We start from the raw sequence: 22191 nt of genomic DNA, 5'->3' as shown, positions 1-22191 counted from the left end.
GTTAGAGGTGAAATCGTTCATCTCCAGGTGATGCCACAGGAGCTGTGGTTCTATTCTATCTTTCTCTGCCCCTCTTATCTATCCTTTTAGAGTCTTCTGCAGAACTCTTCTTAGGGAAGGTAGAAGAGGATCCTCTTAACAACCTCTGTCAGTGCCTCCCTTAGAGTCTTAGGTCCTACATTTTCCTTTTATTTTTCCATATGGATCGTTAGGTACATCATGTAATCTTACTTTTTATTACAAGATTCAGGAAATTTTAGAATACTAATAATTTACCGATAAAGATGAAATGAACTCAGTTTTTCATGCATCTTTTGCTGTTTAACGTTTGCATCAGCTCTCCCGAGGTCTGCCTGCCGGTTTGCTGCTGTGTCCCAGAGGTTGGCTGCCACTGTGCAGGTTGTTTTGTTCAAGTGGTAGAAGTCTCTCATACTATCTAGGCCACTCTGTCTCCAGTTTGGCCTCTGACCCAGCCTATGTATTTGCTCCCCAGCCTACATGTTCTGTCCTCTCTGCCTAAGAGTACAGGTGTAGTGCTAACTGCAGCTTAGGTCATATTGGACTTTATTAGGTTCAGAATTCACAAGCTATGTTATAGGTCCATGACTTTTTTGTCTTAAGGTATTTTCTGCACACTTGAGTAGCTTTTTAATACTTACAGTGCATTTTGGTTGAGGAAAGATGGAATTTTTTAGCTTTATCCTCTCATTGCCCAGGAACAGTAGAACATTCATTGCTGTTTTCTCCTGCCAGCCATCTTTCTTTTTCTTGCAGCTGGGACTATTAATCAGCATATTAACTCTGCTCTCTTAAGTTCACACATTAAAACTGCCTGGTGATGTAGTCTTTATTCCTTTGTGCCACATTCCTTAAGCAAAATTGTGAAGTGTATAAAATTTATCTTTTGAGCAACTCTATTTCTTCCATCAGCACAGCAACTTTTATGTGCCTTAAATGTTGTGAGAAATTATGCAGATTAATAGTCCTGTTTAAGCAGGGTGATAAATCTCTGCTTTGGGAAAATGACATGCTGAACAGAAGAGTTTAATTACCAACCCAGAGCGGTTTCTGAGTCCAGAATGCAGGGGCAGAAGAGGATGCTGTGCTGGACCACTGTGAGCCGAGGGGCTCTGCTTTCAACTCTTCCCTGAAGGCTGCCTCTTCTCTCCACGCCTCTGAAAGGCTGTGGGGCTGAAGCAGCAGTGCTTTATCAGACTCAGGTGTGTAGCGTGCCGTCCTCAGCATGCGTATGATTCTAGCAGACTGATTCAAGTCAGTCAGACTTGCTAGGTAAACTTTGCCCACCCCTAGGAAGCCCCGTCTGCTGAGAAACTTTCTCCTGCTCCCTAGCTGGTCTAGGCAGAGCACATGTGGGAATATGATAGCGGTAAAATACTGTAGGGATCTTCTAACCCAAGCTTTGGGTCTTGCATTTCCCTTTTGGATGTGATAGTGTCAGGGAATAAACCTCAGAAAACTGCATTGTGACCTCGATTTGGAGGTTTCATGTTAAATGGTAAGACGAATAGTATACCTAGAAGAATGGGAGAAAAAGTATCAAACAGTATGTCCAGGGTATCCCGTTTTTGAAAAAGAAGTTGTAATTAAGATATGCTTAAAGTCTGGAGGGAGAAACAGGATATTATCTCTAGGGAGGGTGATTATGTGTGATTTTCCTTGTTTCTTTACAATTTATATATATTTTAGCATTGAACATATATTACTTTTATAATGAGAAAAAAATAAAACTTTATTTGGGGAAAAAGATCTTTCCATTATTTCTGAGCCAGGCTTACTTTACTCATTCACTTTTAATGAGTACCACTTCACTGGATGTGAACAAGAAAATCTTTTATATATTTTCCTCCACCATCTGCATTTTAGCATCTCATGCTTGTATGATTCATTCATCTGTTAACACGTGTACACAGCCCAAAATAATTTACTTTAAACATCAACCTAGCCAGGTGCAGTGACTCATGCCTGTAATCCCAGCACTTTGGGAGGCCGAGGCGGGCGGATCACGGTGTCAGGAGATCGAGACCATCTTAGCTAACACGGTGAAACCCCGTCTCTACTAAAAATACAAAAAATTAGCTGGACATGGTGGCGGGCTGTAGTCTCAGCTGCTCGGGAGGCTGAGGCGGGAGAATGACATGAACCTGGGAGGCAGAGCTTGCAGTGAGCCGAGATTGTGCCACTGCACTCCAGCCTGGGTGACAGAGCAAGACTCCATCTTAAAAACAAACAACACCAACCTATATGAGATCTACTTTTTGATGCCTTTACAGTTCTCAAAGAATCAATCATTTCTTAAAACACACTGGACATTTAATTCAGAGATACCTAAAAATTGACCAAAGATATGTTTCTGTGGCAGTTTTGGCAATACAGTATACATTTCTTTGGGAATTACTCATCATTGCAATGTGGATTACAGCCTAACTTTTGCAGCTCAGTTAGGAGAAGTTAGTGCTGTTTTCCCTTTGTTCCCAAATGAGATCATGCAATTCTTGAAGGCAGGGTTTTCTTTTACTCAAACCACCCTTTTCCCCCAATCTAACTCAGCCTAGCACAGTGACATGAAGATTAATAAATGTTTGTCATTCAGTTAGGTGGGACTCAAAAAGAAAATGAGGGCAGGATCACTTTACTATTTTTCTGTCAGAGTTTGCATAATATTCTGTGAAGATCTGTGGGAGTAAGAGCAAGAAAATCATTGTGGAAAATGAGAGGCAAGTCCAAGGTTAATGAATTACAGGGAAATCTCTTAAGATGAAACAATAATCATATTAATGACTGACATTTCTCTTCTGGTTATTATGTACTGAGCACTAAGCGAAGTACTTTTTATCATTGTCTCATTTAGCTATTATACTAAGAAGAAGGTACAATAATCCCATTTTACAGGTGAGGAAACCCAAAATCGAGAGAGGTTAAATAACTTGTCAAAGTCATGCATCTTCCAAGATGCACACCTGGAGTTTGAACTCAGGTATGTGAAGTTTGCATTTTGCTTTCTGCCTGCTGCCTGCTTCCACTTGCATTCATTCTCCACTGGCCCTCCATATCCACAAATTCCCACAGCCAACTGTATTTGTCCATTTTCACACTGCTGTGAAGATACTACCTGAGGCTGGGTAATATATAAACAAGAGGTTTAATTAACTCACAGTTCTCCATGGCTGGGGAGACTTCAGGAAATTGATGGTCATGGCAGAAGGTGAAGGGGAAGCAGGCACCTTCTTCACAAGGCGGTAGGAGAGAGAGGGCACAGGGGAAACTGCCACTTTTAAAACCATCAGATCTGGGGAGAATTCCCTCACTATCAGGCAACAGCACGGGGGAAACCGTCCCCATGATCCAGTCACCTACCAGGTCCCTACCTTGACACGTGGGGACAACAATTTGAGATGAGATTTGGGTGGGGACATAACCAAACCATATCATCCTGCCCCAGACCCTCCCAAATCTCATGTCCTTTTCACATTTCAAAACCAATCATGCCTTCTCAACAGTCCCCCAAAGTCTTAACTCATTCCAGCATTAACTCAAAAGACCAAGTCCAAAGTCTCATCTGAGACAAGCCAAGTCCCTTCCACCTATGACCCTGTAAAATAAAGTTAGTTACTTCTAAGATACAATGAGGGTACGGGCATTGGGCAAATGTTTCCGGTCCAAATGGGAGAAATTGACCAAAATAAAGGGGCTACAGGCCTCATGCAAGTCTGAAACTTGGCAGAGCAGTCATTAAATCTTAAGACTCTGAAATAATCTCCTTTGACTCTATGTCTCACATGTAGGCCACCCCAGGGCATGCTGATGCAAGAGGCGAGCACCCACAGTCTTGGTCTTGGGCAGCTGTCCCTGCCTTCCTGTGGCTCAGCAAGGTACAGCCCCTGTGTCCGCTTTCATGGGCTGGTGTTGAATACTTGCAGCATTTCCAGGCACATGGTGGAAACTGTCAGTGGATCTACCTTTCTGGGGTCTGGAGATGGGTGCCCTCTTCTCACAGCTCTACTAGGCAATGCCCCAGTGGGGACTCTATTGGGGGTCTACAACCCCACATTTTCTTTCCACATTGCTGTAGCAGAGGTTCTCCTTGAGGGCTCCTTTTAGCCATGGCTGGTGCTGGATCCGCTGGGATGCATGGAACCAAGTCCTGAGGCTGCACAGAGAAGTTGGCCCCTGGGCGTGGCCCAGGAAACTATTTTTCCCTCCAAGGCCTCTGGGCCTGTGATAAGAGGGGCTGCCAGGAAGGTCTCTGACATGCCCTAGAGATATTTTCCCCATTGTCTTGGCTATTAACATTTGGCTCCTTGTTACTTATGCAAATTTCTTCAGCCAACTTGAATTCCTTCTCAGAGAGTTGGTTTTTCTTTTCTACCACATGGTCAGGCTGCACATTTTCCAAACCTTTATGCTCTGCTTCTCTTAAACGTAAGGTTCAATTTCAAACTCTGTGAATGCATATAAATGAACACTTTCAGAATAAGCCAGGTTACCTCTTGAATGCTTTGCTGCTTAGAGATTTCTTCTGCCAGATACCCTAAACATCTCTCCCAAGTTCAACGTTCCACAGATCTCTAGGGCAGGGGCAAAATGCCGCCAATCTCTTTGCTAAAGCATAGCATGAGTGAGCTTTACTCTACTTCCCAATTAAGTTATTTATCTCCATCTGAGACCACCACAGCCTGGACTTCATTGTCCATATCACTATCAGCATTTTGGTCAAAGACATTCAGCAAGTCTCTAGGCTAAAGTTCCTAACTTACCCACATTTTCCTGTCTTCTGAGCCCCCTGAACTGTTCCAACCTCAGCCTTTGACCCAGTTCCAAAGTCGTTTCTACATTTTTAGGTTATTGTTATAGCAGTGCCCTATTCCCAGGACCAGTTCTCTGTATTAGTCCATTTTCACACTGCTGTAAAGATACTACCTGAGACTGGGTAATTTATAAACAAAAGAGATTTAATTGACTCACAGTTCCACATGGCTGGAAAGGCCTCAGGAAACTTACAATTATGGTGGAAGGCAAAGGGGAAGCAAGGCTCGTCTTACGTGGTGGCAGGAGAGAGACAGCAAGCAGGGGAAACTGTCACTTTTAAAACCATCAGATCTTGTGAGAACTCCCTCACTATCCCAAGAATAGCATAGGGGAAACCGTCTCCATGATCCAATCACCACCAGGTCCCTCCCTTGACATGTGGGGATGACAATTTGAGATGAGATTTGGGTGGGGACACAGAGCCAAACCATACCACCAACCTTTTACTTTCTTCAAATGTTGACACATTTATTGTATAATATTAATCAAATTCATTGATATTACCACTAAAATCAGAAAGTGTTAGAAATCTGTCAAATTCCTTACGAAGAATGTAGATTTTCCAAACTTTTACATTCAGGGGTACATGTGTAGGTTTGTTACATAGGTTAACTCCTGTCATGGGCGTTTGTTGTACAGATTATTTAGTCACCCAGGTATTAAGTCTAGTACCCATTAGTTATTTTTCCTGATCCTCTCACTCCTACGCTTCACCCTCTAGTAGGTCCCAGTGTCTGCCGTTCCCCTCTCTGTGTCCATGTGTTCTCATCATTTACCTCACACTTATACATGAGAACATTAGGTATTTGGTTTTCTGTTCCTGCATTAGTTTGCCAAGAATAGTGGTCTCCAGCTCCATCCATGTTCCTGCAAAGACATGATCTCATTCTTTTTTATGACTGCATAGTATTCCACGGTGTATATGTACCATTTTTCCTTCATCCAGTCTACCATTGATGGACATTTAGATTGATTCCATGTCTTTGCTATTGTGAATAGTGCTGCAGTGAACATCCCACAGCCAACCTTTCAAGAGTGACCCATGCGGCGTGCATCTAAATCACACTGGGAATTTAATCGGTTTTGGTTGGAGGGAGAGTTATAAGTGAAGGAGAATACCTCTACCTCTTAATTCTTTCTGATTTTCAGTTTAATGATCTTACAAGAAATGAGTCAGTTTCTCTACCATGTTATCTTAACATATTCGTCTTCCTTTATATCAAGCACTGTCTTTTTACTGGTTAGAGTAAGTTCAGAGCGTCTGCTCCTTTCATTGTTTACTCATTACCAGTTGAAATAATCAAGAATGTTGTTTAAGAATTTGTCAGACCCACTTTTTAGAGAATGAGATTTTTGGCAGGCATTAGCAGCATTGAAGTCTCCCCTCACTATTGTAATTTGCTTCTGGGCCAGTCCCACAGTCTGTACTAGGATAGTGTGTAACTTTTTAGGTTGTCAGCATCATGCAACCACAATAATGAAATTATTTATTTATTTATTTATTTTTGAGATGGAGTCTTGCTCTGTTGCCCAGGCTGGAATGCAGTGATGCAGTCTTGGCTCACTGCAACCTCTGCCTCTTGGGTTCAAGTGATTCTCCTGTCTCAGCCTCCTGAGTAGCTGGGATTACAGGTGCGTACCACACCACCTGGCTAATTTTTGTATTTTTAGTAGAGACAGGGTTTCACCATGTTGGCCAGGCCGGTCTCGAACTCCTTACCTCAAGTGATCTGTCTACCTCAGTCTCCCAAAGTGCTGGGACTACAGGCATGATGAAATTCTTTTTTTTTTTTTTTTGTCTCTTTATTCTCCATCATTTTTTCTCTGCCATGTCAGAGTCTTGTTTTGCCATTGTAGGTGCGCACCTTGACATTTAGTTTCTCTGCCTTACCTGTCATTGGAAAAAAAGGTGGTCTATAATAATAGTTCAGAATTAAGGCTGTGCAGTCAGCCTGGATTTGAATTACTGCTTCTCCACTCGACAGTTGAGTGGTCTCTCTCGTGAGTTAATTAACTTTATCTGCCTCAGATCTTTGTTGTTTTGTTTTCCTGGAAGTAAAACAAGGATAATAGTTCCTCCTTCATAGGCGTGCTGTGAAAAGCACAATAAGTAACACAGTGCATATAACCTATATAATACATAGTAACTGAAACAAGTGCTCAATACATGTTGGCTGTTATTATTATTCTAGTTTTTATTTTAAACAAGGTGTTTATTTATTTATTTATTTATTTATTGAGACGGAATCTCGCTCTGTCGCCAGGCTGGAGTGCAGCGGCGCCATCTCAGCTCACTGCAACCTCTGCCTCCCAGGTTCAAGTGATTCTCCTGCCTCAGCTTCCCGAGTAACTGGGACTACAGGTGTGCACCATCACGCCCAGTTAATTTTTGTATTTTTAGTAGAGATGGGGTTTCACGATGTTGGTCAGGATGGTCTCGATCTCTTGACCTTGTAATCCACCCACCTCAACCTCGCAAAGTGGTGGGATTACAGGTATGAGCCATTGCACCTGACCATATAATTATTTTAAGTCACTATGTCCATCTTGCCAAGTCTTATGTGATATTTACAAAGCATATTAACCTTGAAATCGTTTATTATACCTGACTTGTTTTGTTGTTAACTTTCATGAATTACTAAACAGCTTATTCCATGTTAGTGATTTGTTTTATGCTTTTAATCTTCCACAACTATTTGTAATCAATCTGTGTATCTTTTTAAATTCTGAAGTCAGTTGGGCATCTGCTATATGTCATGCACCCATATAGGACCTGAATGTAGGGATGAATATAACAGGATTCCTGCACTGAAGGAATTCACAATTAAGCTTATGGAGGGTTAGGGAGGATAAGCAGAAACCTTTGTAGCTAACTGTGATAGGGTATGAGGAGTAGCTTAGAAGAGAATAGATAGGTTAGCTTTCAGCAGAGGAAACAGCATGAGCAAAGATCCAGAAACAAAAGTTTACGAAACAAAGGTGAGATATGGAAAGTGGGTTGGGGCTAGATAGTAAAGGGCCTTGAAAGCTTTCAGAGAACTTTGGCAATGGGGAGCAATAGAAGGTTTGAAAACAACGACATCTTATCAGAATTGTGCTTTAGAAGGAGAACAACAAAGACAGAGTGAAGGGCTAAAAGGAGAAAGCCTAGAGCCAGTTAGGAAGCTCTGTACTAAGCCTAGAAAGGTTAGCAAGAGTGGGGATGAGAGGTGACTTGAGGGGCATTTGGGATTCAAATTGATTTGACAAATGCGAATTGTGTACCAATTTTGTGCCAGACCCTGTGCTAGGCTCTGTGTTAGAAATACTGCAGAGAATCACTTACAGCTTCTGCCCAAGATCTAGTGGTGACACAACCACTATCGCTAAGAGGAAATGCAATTCAGAGGTGGTTCTGAGGTTCCTACACGGAGACATGTGTGGATAGTAGCACTTCATTTCTGAGTTTATGGAACGTGGATGTGGGAGCAGAGTTGAGAGGGGGAAAGGGAATGAGCTTAGTTTTGAATATGGTTTATCCGTAGACTTTCTGACTGCTCCTTGGCGGGGCATTAATTATATTAGTCGAGCTCAGAGGAGAAGTTGAGACAGTAGTGATTATTCTTTTTCTTCTGCCAAACACATTATAAACTGGTTATTTTCTTTATTTTTAATTTTTAAATTTTATTTATTTATCCTTTATTTATAACATATGTACGTATGTTGGAGTCTTGCTCTGTCTCCCAGGCTGGAGTGCAGCGATGCGGTCATAGCTCACTGCAGCCTCAAACTCATGGGTGCAAGTGTTCCTCTCACCTTGGCCTTCTGGGTCGCCGGGATGATAAGCATGAGCCACCACGCCTGGCTGTGAGGTAACTTTAAAGCATTCTAGCTTTCTGTTGTAGATTCTAGCTTTCTGTGTTAGAAAACCATATTGTGGAAAAGATTTCCAGTTGCCCACCTGTTTTACGATGTACCTGGGACTTGCCTTAATCATGTACGGTAGGAGACAACTGTTTTAATCATGTCATGGAGACAACTGCTTTGAAAGAAGAGTCTTTTATTTCACAGTTCCCAATAGGAGGTAGCATGCTATGCCATGCAGGGCCACTTAGGGACGCACTGGAGTTGGTCAGGAGGAAGAAGGAGAGGGGAAAACATGAGCCAGAGCCTTTGTTGTGTTTTTCATAGGGAAGCAATGAGTAAGGTACTGGTGGAAAGCTGAGCAAGTTTAGGATTGGGTAGTTTGAATAATTTCAGCAGGCTCCAGGCTCTCAAGATGGTCCCTAGTTATCAGGTGCCTGGCCCTGGGGTGATTGAAAGCAAGGTCATAGTGTCCTGGGCTCGTTTTCTACGTCCTAAGCAAAGGAGGTAGATGGGAGGGGCAGTATGGATTCAGGATTGGCTGGTTTGCTTATCCAAGGTGTTTTCTCAGGCAAGTTGTTTGCTAACTCTAGGAATTAGCTAACCTTGGGAGGGCACACCTTCTCTGGGTCTGCAAGGCCCGAAAGTGTCAAAGCATAAAATATAGAAAATAAACATGATCAATGCACTACCCAGTATCTATTGTCCCTTCTGTATTTATAGAACCCAGTTGTGAGAGGGTGCGCAATGCATGCACTGCATTCCTATTCTTTTCAGTTAGGGGTTGCCAAGGGGCTATAGGCAGAAGTCACTTGGTGATGCTCTCAGGGAACTTTTTATATGAGTAACTCTTGGGAGGCATATCTGGTGTACTTCCCTAGACTCTCATCCTACAGCTTTTTCTTTTTTGTCTGAAACGTGGACATTTCATGGCTGGATTTCCAGTTGCCATCTAAGACCATGAGGCAATCTTCAGAATGGAAGATAGAAGAAGCTGGTATCTGCGATCACCATGCAACCACCATACCAGCCTGGACAGTTTGCCTCTGGACTGCTTTGGGGAACACAAATATACCTCTCCTCTAAGCCACTTATTTGTGTTGTGTACTTAAACCTAATTCTTCCTTATTCATACATTGTTGACTTTATCTCTATATACGTGAGCAACTCTTTACTCTTACCTTTCTCTTACATGACCTTCCACGGCAAGAAGAAGTAAAATCTTATCGTTATTCCCACGGTCCTTTAGGTTTTAAACTAATGTCTCATTAAATTTAGGGAAGGGAGTGGGACATGAAAAGTACACAAACCTTAGCAATTAACTTTAAAAAGAGTGAACATAAGCGTACTTTAATATAAACTAAGTACTGTTTAATTCTGCATGTAATCCTGAGTGAAGATCCTTAATTAATAGCCCCTTGTTAAACAGAGGAGCTCTTAGGTTAAGAACAGAAGTATTGTTCTTATGCTTCCCTTGGCAGTATTACAGCAGACTAGAAATCCAGAGTGGGTCTGAGACTTCCCACTGCAAGTCCAAGATCGGGATGTAAGCTTGGCCACTTTCTGGTGAGGCTTCTCTTGCTGGCTTGTAGCTTACCGCCATCTCTGTGCATGTAAGCCAGGCTCCAAGGAGCAGGCCTTTTCATTCTAATCCAGGATCGATGGCACTGAACTTTTACAATTTTATGCACTTAAACCTCACTCCAGGTGGATAGCGGCTCCTAGTGGAATTCCTTTTCTGTATCTCTGAGTCCTCCCTCCTGAGGAATGAGACTTTTTACTCTTCTGAGTAATTCTGAGCCTCCTCCATTTGGTGCTGCTCATCTTTCTGTTTTGGGTAGCTCAGAGCCCTACACCCTTTGAAACTGAGTCCAAGTCCTCCATCATCTTTGTGACCTAGATCTCTTCCTTCTCTATGTGACACTGGACACTACTCATTTGCATTTTAGCAAAGAGCTGCTAAGTTTAGGTTCATAGATGGAATGTGACATTCCATATCATCTGTGAAGAGGACAGACTAACCTGAAAGAGCCAGAGAAGATTCCCTAAATTGTGCTGTACGACAGACTAAATTGGGCAGAGACGAGAGACAGGTACAGTGAAGCAACAGGTAGAGGAGTAGATTAACGAGAAAAATATCAAATCAGTGAGGAGATTCTACATATCAACAGAAAGAACAAAGATCAGGACTGCCTAATTGCTGACATGATGGGACTCACCGACGAGGTGTTCCTGATTGTGTGTGGCACTCAATTCACACTGGGAATTCTGGTCAATGGTTTCATTGGTTTGGTCAATGGTAGGAGCTGGTTCAAGACCAAGAGAATGTCTTTGTCTGACTTCATCATTGCCACCCTGGCACTCTCGAGGATCATTCTGCTGTGTATTATCTTGACTGATAGTTTTTTAATAGTATTCTCTGTCAACGAACATGATTCAGGGATAATAATGCAAATTATTGATGTTTTCTGGACCTTTACAAACCATCTGAGCATTTGGTTTGCCACTTGTCTTGGTGTCCTCTACTGCTTGAAAATCGCCAGTTTCTCTCACCCCACATTCCTCTGGCTCAAGTGGAGAGTTTCTAGGGTGATGGTATGGATGCTGTTGGGTGCACTGCTCTTATCCTGTGGTAGTACCGCATCTCTGATCAATGAGTTTAAGCTCTATTCTGTCCTTAGGGGAATTGAGGCCACCAGGAATGTGACTGAACACTTCAGAAAGAAGAGGAATGAGTATTATCTGATCCATGTTCTTGGGACTCTGTGGTACCTGCCTCCCTTAGTTGTGTCCCTGGCCTCCTACTTTTTGCTCATCTTCTCCTTGGGGAGACACACACGGCAGATGCTGCAAAATAGTACAAGCTCCAGAGATCCAAGCACTGAGGCCCACAAGAGGGCCATCAGAATCATCCTTTCCTTCTTCTTTCTCTTCTTACTTTACTTTCTTGCCTTTTTAATTACATCATTTGGTAATTTCCTACCAAACACCAAGATGGCTAAGATGATTGGCGAGGTAATGACAATGTTTTATCCTGCTGGCCACTCATTTATTGTCATTCTGGGGAACAGCAAACTGAAGCAGACATTTGTAGAGATGCTCCGGTGTGAGTCTGGCCACCTGAAGCCTGGATCCAAGGGACCCATTTTCTCTTAGAGTAACAGAGGGCCTGGGGTGGAGCCCGTGAGCCTTTTGCCTGGCTCAAGACTACGGGATTCTTCCTGACCCTCCCATGATACCAGTTCCATAACATCACTAGGAGAGAAACCCTGACTGCTTTGCCCCTGGTCCCTGAGGACCTCTTCCAAGGTGAAAGCCATGCTTCTCACGACCTCTGTCTGTATGGTGGTTGCGGAAGTGGGGAGGGCGCAGGAGTAGTAGTGTTTTGGAAATGACAATGTTGTAAGAACACTCTCACTATAAACACACGGTGCTGTATTTTAATGATCATCAGCTCCACACAATGAGTCTGATTACTAGTTTCAACTTAAATTAGATACTAACAGTGATAAACACAAAATTACATAGTAGACTTGAAGGAAAGAGCAAAAGTTTTGCAGTCCTGTAGATGTGGGCTTGAGTTCTGATTCTGGCCAAGATTTTTGGCCTCAGGTGAGTTACTTTAATTACCTGTCTGATCCCCTCTTCTGATCCCTACTGGCCATTTTAGCACAGTGTGTTATGTAAAGTACTGAGTAAGTGAAGGCTATTATTGTGCTAATATTGGATTGTGCAGCAACAGCAATTTCCATATGATTCCAGTTTCCACAAACCCATTGTGTAATGATGAAAACAGTGGAAAGAAAATTAAGACCTTTAGATTCTAGATTCCAATTCAATCTTGCATTTCATGATCATTTTGCTAAAGTACATTTTCAAGTAATTATTTGGTAGATTTGCCAAAAGACCAAGTGGTTTTGTTTTTATTTTCGACCAAGATGCCTACTTGGTTTTAAAATTACAGTTTTATCAAATGTAATATAAGCAAATTTTATGTTTAATCAATTTTATTTAAACAGAAGTATTAGATGCTGATTTACTTCCTGTTATTAACAATTTTGACATGTCAATGAAAAGATATTGCTTAATATCCTGAAGAATTCTCAAATTTGTAAACATATTCAGTTAATACATATGGCATTATTCAGAAATGTGGATTTCTAGTCCTAATGGGACTCTCAGAAGTGGATTGTTGTGGCTAAGAATGTGGACCCTGAAGCCAGACAACCCGTGTTTAAATTTAGCTTTGGCCCTTTTGAACTGGGTGACCTTGGGGAAACTTCCTAACCAGTCTCTATTTAACTTTCTTCATTTGTAAAATGGAAATAGTAATTGTGTGCGTGTGTGTGTTGGGATAAAGTTGTTGGAAGGAATGAGTGAATTAACACATGAAAAGTGCTGTCCTACATGGAGTAAACACACAATAAAACTGCTATTGTTGTTGTTATTTTGTGAAAAGGAGCATATTTTGACATAATAAAAAGGAGTATATTTGGACATAGCATGAATGTCCATTACATTACTGGACATTTGGTCATATGTAACCAGAAATTAACATTAGGGTTGTTCTGGGATTTATATCTTAATTTCTAAAATGACGGGAAAAAATTTCCTTTGGTCTGCACAGTTTGCATTATCCCATTGGATTAAACACCTCCCCAACCAGCAGGTGGGGGCTCAGGAGAAAAACCATATTACTGATAGATAAAATAAAGAACTGACTTGTTTTCAGCACATTTGAGCTTGTACAGTGAGTAAATTTTGTTAGCCACACTATCATTAAATTGTCATTGTGACTTGGTGGAGCTGGGTCAATCGTCTGAGCAACATTTCCAGGTTAACTCTGAAATACATATTTTCAGGAGTTGATGAGTGGAGTTTCATGGCCGTATTCTATCTGATCTCAGTTTCCATTTGTGGCCAGACAGGGTATTCATAGCCAGAGAGGAAGGATTTCTGAGTTATCCTTGGCTTTTCAGGTGTCTCCCCTTATTGCCCAGCTGGCAGATCCCCCTTCAGAAAGGGATGAGCGCTGCCTAGCTTCTGGATGTTGCTGTAATAGCCCAGGAATGAATACATTTCTCACTTCATTTTGATTCTGGCTAGCCTTGATTCCAGTTCATTCCTTCCTGCCACAAACATTTATTTAACACTTATTGTGTACCAAGCACTGTGCGAGACCAAGCACTGTACGAGATGCTTGTTCCTTGAACACGGTTCTGTTCTCAAAAACATTTCTTAGTGGGCCATAAAGACACAGTAACAAGTATTTAATTGCTGCATCACTGAAACAGGTGCTTCAGGTACAATAAAGGGATCATCCTATCTTGAGGGTCCTGGTGCAGGTGATGTTTGTCTCTAGACCCCTTTTGTGTCAGCCTTGAAAATGTGCACTCAGATCTCTGCTGTGGAGGCTCAATTGGCTGATGGCTCCAGCTTGGGAGATCCACTACGGTGAGGCCACATTTCCTGCAGGCTTCTCCCAGCCAGTGGTGGAGCACTGTGGAGTACTAAGGCAAGTCTGTTTTGCTGAGACATGGGATTCCTCTAACAGGCAATTTTGGCCAAGGACTCTGCATCAGCTTGGTTGAAGTTTTCTTGGACCTCTACTGCACTTTTGAACTCTCTCTACCCAATTATTCCCTACCCCACTTTACCTCTTCCCCTTTTATAGCTGTCAGACCTACATTGCTATCTGAATACTCTGCTCACTTCCTCTGGCTCCCATCCACCTAAGATCTCTTGCACATCTAATCTTTTTTAAGCCTCTGCCTCTTGGCAGACCTCTCATATAAGTAATCTCTTTATTAAAAAGCTAGTGCAGACGATAAAGATACTCACTAAAAGACATATAAGTGTATGTGCGTGTGTGTGTGTGTGTGTTCAAAGTGTACCAGAATTCTAGAAATCATTCCAGATTCTGCCTTCTCCTACAACCTCAATATCCATTTAGTTGCCAGATCCCCTTTGTTGTACTTCAAAACATTTCTTTCACATGTTTCCTGGTCTCCATTTCCACTCTTTTCAGCCCATCAGAGTGATTGCAACAGGATTCTAACTAGTTTCCTGTTTCCAACTCCATCCCCTTCCAGCAAAGCCTTTCCTCGTTACTTGGATTGTATTCTTCATACAGTGAAAAGAGGGGAGTAATGCTCCCCTCTTAAAAGTCTTGCAGTGGCTGTCCATTGCTTTGGGTAAAGTCCAGACTACTTAGTTTACAGCATAAAGCCAGTCATCATTTGGCCTCTGTTTTCTTTTCAGTTTCATCTTCTTGTTCCTTGCTTCTCCAAAAGAACTTTGAACTGCTTCTAGTTCCCAAATATGCCGTACTCTTCTTGCTGCTATGCTTTTCCATGTGCTGCTTTCTATACCTAGAATTATCTTTCTTATCAACCGTGTCAACTTCTCTTATTCTTCAAGACCTCCCTCCTCCAGGAAACTTTCTCTGATTCTTTTAGGTGAAGCTAAGCACTTATTCTGTATGTTTCTCTAATGTGGTACATGCCTCTGACCACATTAGTGTAATAATTATGTCCAAATTCTGTACCTACTATGGCATAGATACTTCCTGATTTATCTTTTCAGTTTCATCTCCCACTGTTTCTCTTCCTATCCGTGTACCCCTCCCCTCTTCTGTTTTCTGAACCCACCACACACTATCACCTCTTAGTCTGCATGTAGAGTTCTCTGCTTGCAATGTCCTTCTTTCTCCCTACCTTAGCTTTTTTTGGATAATCTCTTTGCATCCTTTAAGACTGAATGTATATATCTTCTCAGTTCCTGAACTGCCAAAACTGGATCAAGTGTGCCTCCTGAACACTCCTGTTGTGCTCCTTGTGTTTCCTTATTATGGCATCTAAAACTCTCAATTCTAATTGTCTATTCATCTGTCTTTTTTTTTTTTTTTTTTTTTTTTACCATTTCATATATTCTTTGAAGGCAGGTGTGCTGTGGGTGATTCTTCTCTTTTCCCCAGCACCTAACAGTGCCTGGCTGATAACCACAGTTCATAGAATGAAAGAACCAGTGAGGGAAGTCTAGTGTAGTAGAAAGAGCTCAGTCTCAGACCTTTCAGCTTAGCCAGTCGTCTGCTGCTATGGTTTGGATGTCCCCTCCAAAACTCATGCCAGAATGTAATTGTACCCTTGTAACAGTGTTGAGAGGTGGGGCCTTTAAGAGGTGACTGGGTCATGAGGGCTTTGCCCTCATGAATGGATTAATGCAGGAGTGGGTTTGTTATTGCAGGAGTTTGGCCCCCTTTTCCTGTCTTGTTCTCATGTACACATTCTTGCCCTCTGCCATGTTATGAAGTACTAAGTAGTCCTCATTAGATGCCGAGCTGATGCCAGCACCATGCTTTTGGACTTCCCAGCTTCCAGAACTGTGAGCCAACTAGACTTCTTTATAAATTTCCCAATCTGTGGTATTCTGTTACAGCAGCAGAAAATGGGCCAAGGCATTTACTCTGGTGTTAAGCAGTCACTTATTTTCCCTGATCTTCATTTTCCTCACTCATAAATAGGATAACCATATACTCCTCCTAGGATGCCTGGTGCACTGCTGGGAACATAGTAAGCATTTTAAAAAAACACAAGAAATGGAAGTTTTCTTCTTTCTCGTAAGTGCCATGTATACTTTTTTGAAAAAATTTCAAACTTTTAAATTCCTGTTTCTTCATGACTGACCTAATTCTTCAGAGCTGTCATCAAATAAGTTAAGTGCCATTCATTTGCTTTGACAATTTGCCCTAAAGCTTTTCTTACAGACCTGTCAAGAAGCAGAGTTTGGACCCATGCCTGCAATGCCTGCTAGTTAGTCTTCTTGGGCTCTAGTAAATATTCAAACTTACAAGACTGTCTTAGTCCACTGTGGTACCAGCCTACTCAGACGGATAGAGTTGAGGGACCTAATTTACCAGCAGGGCAGTGTCAGGCCTTCCTCTTTTGCAGAGTCTTTGGTGCAGGCCATACAGTTCAGGTACAATAATAAGAGATACACATTAGAGTCAGGCTGGGAGCTGCCGTAAATTAAAAGCTTCGTGTCCCAAAAGATCCAATTTATCATGTTATAAGTTTGTAGACAAAGCTTCTAGGGTTGAGTCAAGATACAGGCACGTGAGAAGGAAGCCCAATGCATGCAGTCTCCGTAAGATACTTATTACAGTTCACTTACAGTTCCTTCCAGTCAAGATGCAATTTGCCAGTCAGGAGTCTTTTTTTTTTTTTGGTCTAGAAACATAGTTGATGTTCTCACCCTTCTCAGGTTGATAAGGAAAACAGCTAGGAATTTTAACTGTAGGTCAAATTCTCATGCAGAGGGAGAAAGGGTTCTGCTAACACTTTTCCTATACTGACCCTTGTGGAAATAACTTCTAACTGAATGAGCTCATTCATTGATTGTGCTAGCCAACTTTATCACATCTTAATTACAGCACTTCCTCCTACACAGAACCCAACAATTTGGTATAGTACATTCTGGATAGAGTCTGTTACTATCTAATTCTGGGATTCCTGCTCTTTTGGCCACATTTATTTCTTATGGTTTACTCTATATTATTTATTTTATTTAAATGTGATGTTAGTAATACTGTAACTTCACTTTAATGCAGCCGTCTACGGATAATTAATTGGAAATCTGTGCTATAATTTTCCTTTTAGTCATAGTCTTCCTGGCTCATTCTGTTTGCCTATTTAACTGATATGTGGGCATGCCTCTATCAGTGCCTGTTAGTTTTGAATAAAAAGCTTCTGTAAGCACCTGGGCACCAGGTCAGAGAATTTCTCTAGGCTTGCCGTCCTGTCATCTGTCTTAAAGGGCCTCATGAATGTATTCCCCTCTTCTGAACCTGATTATCATTATATCTTAGCTCCTTTTTCTTGTCTATTTCTATTTGGACTTTGCAGGAGGACTTTGTGCTGTACCTTGATGCTAATTTGGTAACATATGTAGCCGCATCCAGGATTGCACCTTGGTTTCATTCAGCTGCTGGAGTAGATAAGAGATGCCATACTCTTACATTCACCTATGGTCTGCCATAATATCATTTGCCAGGGATATTGTGCCATTTCCCATCTGAGCAAGTACAGAGAAATCCAGCAATGAGATGCCTAGCTGTTTGGCTCACAAAACTGCAACCAGTGCATTACTGTGTATCTCATTTCAGGGTACGTGGATTGACAGTTAAATGCCTAAGAGAAAATAGCCATATGTGATCTAAACATAAACCCAGGTTTATAAAGGAAACACCTACAAGGGTTGACTTAATTTTTTCTAAGAAAAACCAGAACATAGCAAATGGTTATGGCACAAATCTATGTATGTAGATAGAGAATGCAAAGCAAAGGGCATCAGAAAGGATGGGATTCATTGAGAAAGGTTTTTTCAAGGAGATATTGGGTCTTTGACCTTGATCTATTAGATCACTGTAAATCACTGTAGGTGAGTCACTAAGGTTGAAAGAGTGGCATTGGCATGGCCAGAATTACAGTTGGAGAAACCGGTTGTGGCAGCAACAGATTAGAGGAGAGAGAGAAATTGGATTCCGGTCATCCATGAATATGAGGCTAGAAGGTGGGTGGGTAGGAGTGAGCAATGAGGATTTCCACCATATTCTGGCATTTTTATGAAGAAAAACTTTACCGTAAAACAGTGACAGAAACATTGCTGGACTCAAGCTCTCCGATTTGGATTCTAAGTTTTTGGAGCCTGTTGTGACTCCTCCCTCTCACCCTCCTGCTCTTGGAGGATTGGACTCCCAGGATCACCTAGGCTTGCTGTAATTAGGCATGTCTAGGAAGAACAGGATACAAATGAAGGAATAGTAATGCAATCCTTGGAAGATTTGCATCTCAGTAAAAGCAGCTGGCCCTTAGATTATGGATGGCTCATTTGCCACGCTGGGGAAAAATTAAAAAGGAGATGTCCTTCCTGGCTAGATACTGGTGTCTGCTTATACATTTTGGTATTTCTCCTGCCTCCACTATCAGCACCAAAACTGCCGAATCCTCAATGAGTAAAGATGCTTTGGTTATTCTATTTCTCTGCTATTATTGCCTCAGTTATTTTAGATTTTGTAGGAATCATTATGAGTCTGTTTATTACAGTGGTCAATTACAAAACTTGGGTCAAAAGCCATAGAATCTCCTCTTCTGAAAGGATCCTGTTCAGCTTGGGCATCACCAGGTTTTTTATGCTGGCACTATTTCTGGTGAACACCATCTATTTCGTCTCTTCAAATAAGGAAAGGTCAGTCAACCTGTCTGCTTTTTTCGTGTTGTGTTTCATGTTTTTGGACTCAAGCAGTCTCTGGTTTGTGACTTTGCTCAACAGCTTGTACTGTGTGAAGATTACCAACTTCCAACACTCAGTGTTTCTCCTGCTGAAGCGGAATATCTCCCCAAAGATCCCCAGACTACTGCCGGCCTGTGTGCTGATTTCTGCTTTCACCACTTGCCTGTATATCACGCTTAGCCAGGCATCACCTTTTCCTGAACTTGTGACTAAGAGAAATAACACATCATTTAATATCAGTGAGGGCATCTTGTCTTTAGTGGTTTCTTTTGTCTTGAGCTCATCTCTCCAGTTCATCATTAATGTGACTTCTGCTTCTTTGCTAATATACTCCTTGAGGAGACATATACGGAAGATGCGGAAAAATGCCACTGGTTTCTGGAATCCCCAGACGGAAGCTCATGTAGGTGCTATGAAGCTGATGATCTATTTCCTCATCCTCTACATTCCATATTCAGTTGCTACACTGGTCCAGTATCTCCCCTTTTATGCAGGGATAGATATGGGGACCAAATCCATTTGTCTGATTTTTGCCACCCTTTACTCTCCAGGACATTCTGTTCTCATTATTATCACACATCCTAAACTGAAAACAACAGCAAAGAAGATTCTTTGTTTCAAAAAATAGCGGAATTTCAGTAAACAATACCTAGATTCACCTGATGGTTTGGGGGCAAGGTTTTCTGTTGGCAGTTTTCCCAGTGGTCTGAGGAATTCAGTTTTGTGATTGCTGATCTGACTGTTAGGCTTTTGAGTGCCTGAATTTCAGCTCATTCTGTAATTGTTTTTGGTATGTAAGTATTTTAAAATAAGGCACATTCTCTAAGAAACTTTTTTGAGGCATTATTTATCATGTATTTTGCATGGCCATTGAATCCATGGATAATGGAAATCATCACATTGTTTCATTGTCTATTAAAGTATAATGGGAAATTCTTCCACATTAGAGAATACATTGGGGTGCACATGATGAGTTAAATGTTTGTGGTTTAGCTGCGGAGCCCTGAGTAAGGGCTCAGCAGTGGATAGGTGGTCACCGGGAGCCACTAGACTGACTGAAAGCAGAGGAATTGGGGGCAGTGCAAAGAGAAAAGGAAAAAAGGTTTCAGAGAGAAAAGAAGGAAAGAGAAAGGTGAAAAGAACACTGTGGGACAAGACAGAAAAAGTGTCCTCACACTTGCTGGGTAACAGTAACTGAACTCTTCCTTGCAAGAAACCCTAAGGTTTCTAGGCTTGTTCTGGAAAAGAGGATATTGCCAGAGTTGGTAAGTAGAGGGAAGTGATTGGTATTTAAGAAACTGAATCAAGAATGGTTCCAAAAATCTTAAAATCCAGGGGAGCCAGCCTAAGCTCAAAGGCAAGTGCTAGATAATCAAATTAACACCATATGAGTACAAATTTACAAAATACTGTACCTCACCATAGGATATGGAACTCAGTGGAAAGCCAAAGAAGCACTGGACAGGTAGGGGGAGTGCTTGACTTGTGATGAATTTATTTCATCTGTTTATGCATTTGTGCATAGCACAGTTCTTCTGCAGAATGTTGTTTCTGTGGTTGGGACAATAGGACTGTGGCTCCAAAAGAACAAGAGTCTGAAGATGGGATGTTGACAAGCTTTGGAATGTGAATTGGGGAATCATAATTTGTATTTATTTAATTTTTTTTGGTGTTCATAAAATGCTTATGTAATATTTACATATGTCAAATAAATCTTAAAATTTTATAAATTACATGACTTTTCTCATTCTGATTACCAGAATCTTGACTGCAATATTCAGTAAAAATTACCCAAGCCAATATTTTGTGCTATGAAACCTGGAGGTATTCATCATGTTAAATCCTAAGAGAGATAAAAGGATTACTGAGAGTGATTAAATGCATGCTGTGTCTTATGAACCCTAAATGAGTGGCAGACACCCTCATTGGTCCCTCAGTATCTGTTCTTTCTCCTCTCTTCCATAGTAATCAAATCGTTAGCTGTTCAGAATTTTGGCAGCAAATTCCATTATTGCCACGATATGAGCAGAAAAGATGTATATAATTTCTAGGTGGTGCTTCAGAGCAGTCCTGCCTTCCCTTCTTTAATCTTTTCTTCATTACTCCCTCCATGAGCTGGAATGCTGACGTTATGATTGTCTATCTTGGACAATGCAGATGAGGTGAATGCTTGCGATAGTGGAGTAATTCTCCATCCTAGAGCTGGCTCCATGTTTCTTGACACTGTGGACTTGTCACACCAGCTCTGGACTGCTCAAGCCTGAACTCGGGGACTGTTTATGAGAAATCATTGTCTCCATTCTTTCAGGTGCTGGATTTTTGGTCTCTGTTACCTTAGTCAAATAACCTATGCTATACCTTAAATCTATACAATAATACATATCTTTATGATGAAATAGTATGTAGTTACCATCTTATAGTCAAAGAACATTTTTATATGACCTACTATGTGAAATTGACATAAAACCTGTATACGTGGTATAATACCTTTTTTTTGGTAAAAATGTACATATGAAGAAAAGTCTAAAAGGAAATGTATAAAAATGTAAACAGTAATTATCTTAAGTGGGAGGAATCAAGTAATCTTTCTGTATATTTCAAGTTTTCTATAATGAACATTTTTTATAATAAAAATATGTTTAAATATATAACATATATACAGTCTATCTATCTATCTATCTATCTATCTATCTATCTATCTATCTATCTATCTATCTATCTATCCATCCGTCCGTCCGTCCGTCTGTCCATCCACCCACCCACCTACCTAAAAGACAGGGAGGGAGTTCTGAGGTCAACATCCAGTTTGTCCTCGCTAAGAAAGGTAAGTGAATTGTCTTGCTTTGTCTGGATACTTTTGATTGTATTGGCAAAGTTCTACCAATTTGTTTCCTGTTTCTCCTACACTGTCTTCAATTTTCCCCTCTCTGGGTTGGATATGTTGTCTTTGTGTTAGGACTATTTTTGCTGTCTGAAGAAAGTCTTCAGTCTTTGCTTAGGCACTTACCCAAAGTCCCCCTTGGGCACAGTTCCAAGTCTTTGCTATTGTGAATAGTGCTGCAGTAAACATACATGTGCATATGTCTTTATAGCAGCATGCTTTATAATCCTTTGGTTATATACCCAGTAATGGGATGGCTGGGTCAAATGGTATTCTAGTTCTAGATCCTTGAGGAATCACCATACTGTCTTTCACAATGGTTGAACTAGTTTACAGTCCCACCAACAGTG

At 41.3% G+C, this 22191-nt stretch overlaps 3 protein-coding genes across 3 annotated transcripts in view; all 3 read left to right on the top strand.

Moving 5' to 3' along the window:
• Window positions 1-22191, top strand: part of SSBP1 (single-stranded DNA binding protein 1, mitochondrial) — a 44100-nt gene that overhangs the window by 12444 nt on the left and 9465 nt on the right. The window lies entirely within an intron of this gene.
• LOC105550506 (taste receptor type 2 member 3) lies at window positions 10820-12090 on the top strand. The gene has a single exon (XM_011995435.1). It carries the CDS (start codon window positions 10876-10878, stop codon window positions 11824-11826), a length of 951 nt encoding a protein of 316 aa, XP_011850825.1. The 5' UTR covers window positions 10820-10875; the 3' UTR covers window positions 11827-12090.
• On the top strand, window positions 18648-19629 carry LOC105550507 (taste receptor type 2 member 4). Its single transcript, XM_011995436.1, has one exon. The coding sequence runs from the start codon at window positions 18689-18691 to the stop codon at window positions 19586-19588; it is 900 nt and encodes a 299-aa protein (XP_011850826.1). The 5' UTR covers window positions 18648-18688; the 3' UTR covers window positions 19589-19629.

Source organism: Mandrillus leucophaeus, unplaced genomic scaffold (genome assembly GCF_000951045.1).
Source record: "Mandrillus leucophaeus isolate KB7577 unplaced genomic scaffold, Mleu.le_1.0 Scaffold49, whole genome shotgun sequence".
Taxonomy (NCBI): Eukaryota; Metazoa; Chordata; class Mammalia; order Primates; family Cercopithecidae; genus Mandrillus; species Mandrillus leucophaeus.
This window is presented reverse-complemented; position numbering and strand designations above follow the sequence as displayed.

Excerpts from the sequence above, each read along its gene's own strand:
- LOC105550507 (XM_011995436.1), top strand. The coding sequence starts at position 18,689 with ATGCTTTGGTTATTCTATTTCTCTGCTATTATTGCCTCAGTTATTTTA.
- LOC105550506 (XM_011995435.1), top strand. The coding sequence starts at position 10,876 with ATGATGGGACTCACCGACGAGGTGTTCCTGATTGTGTGTGGCACTCAA.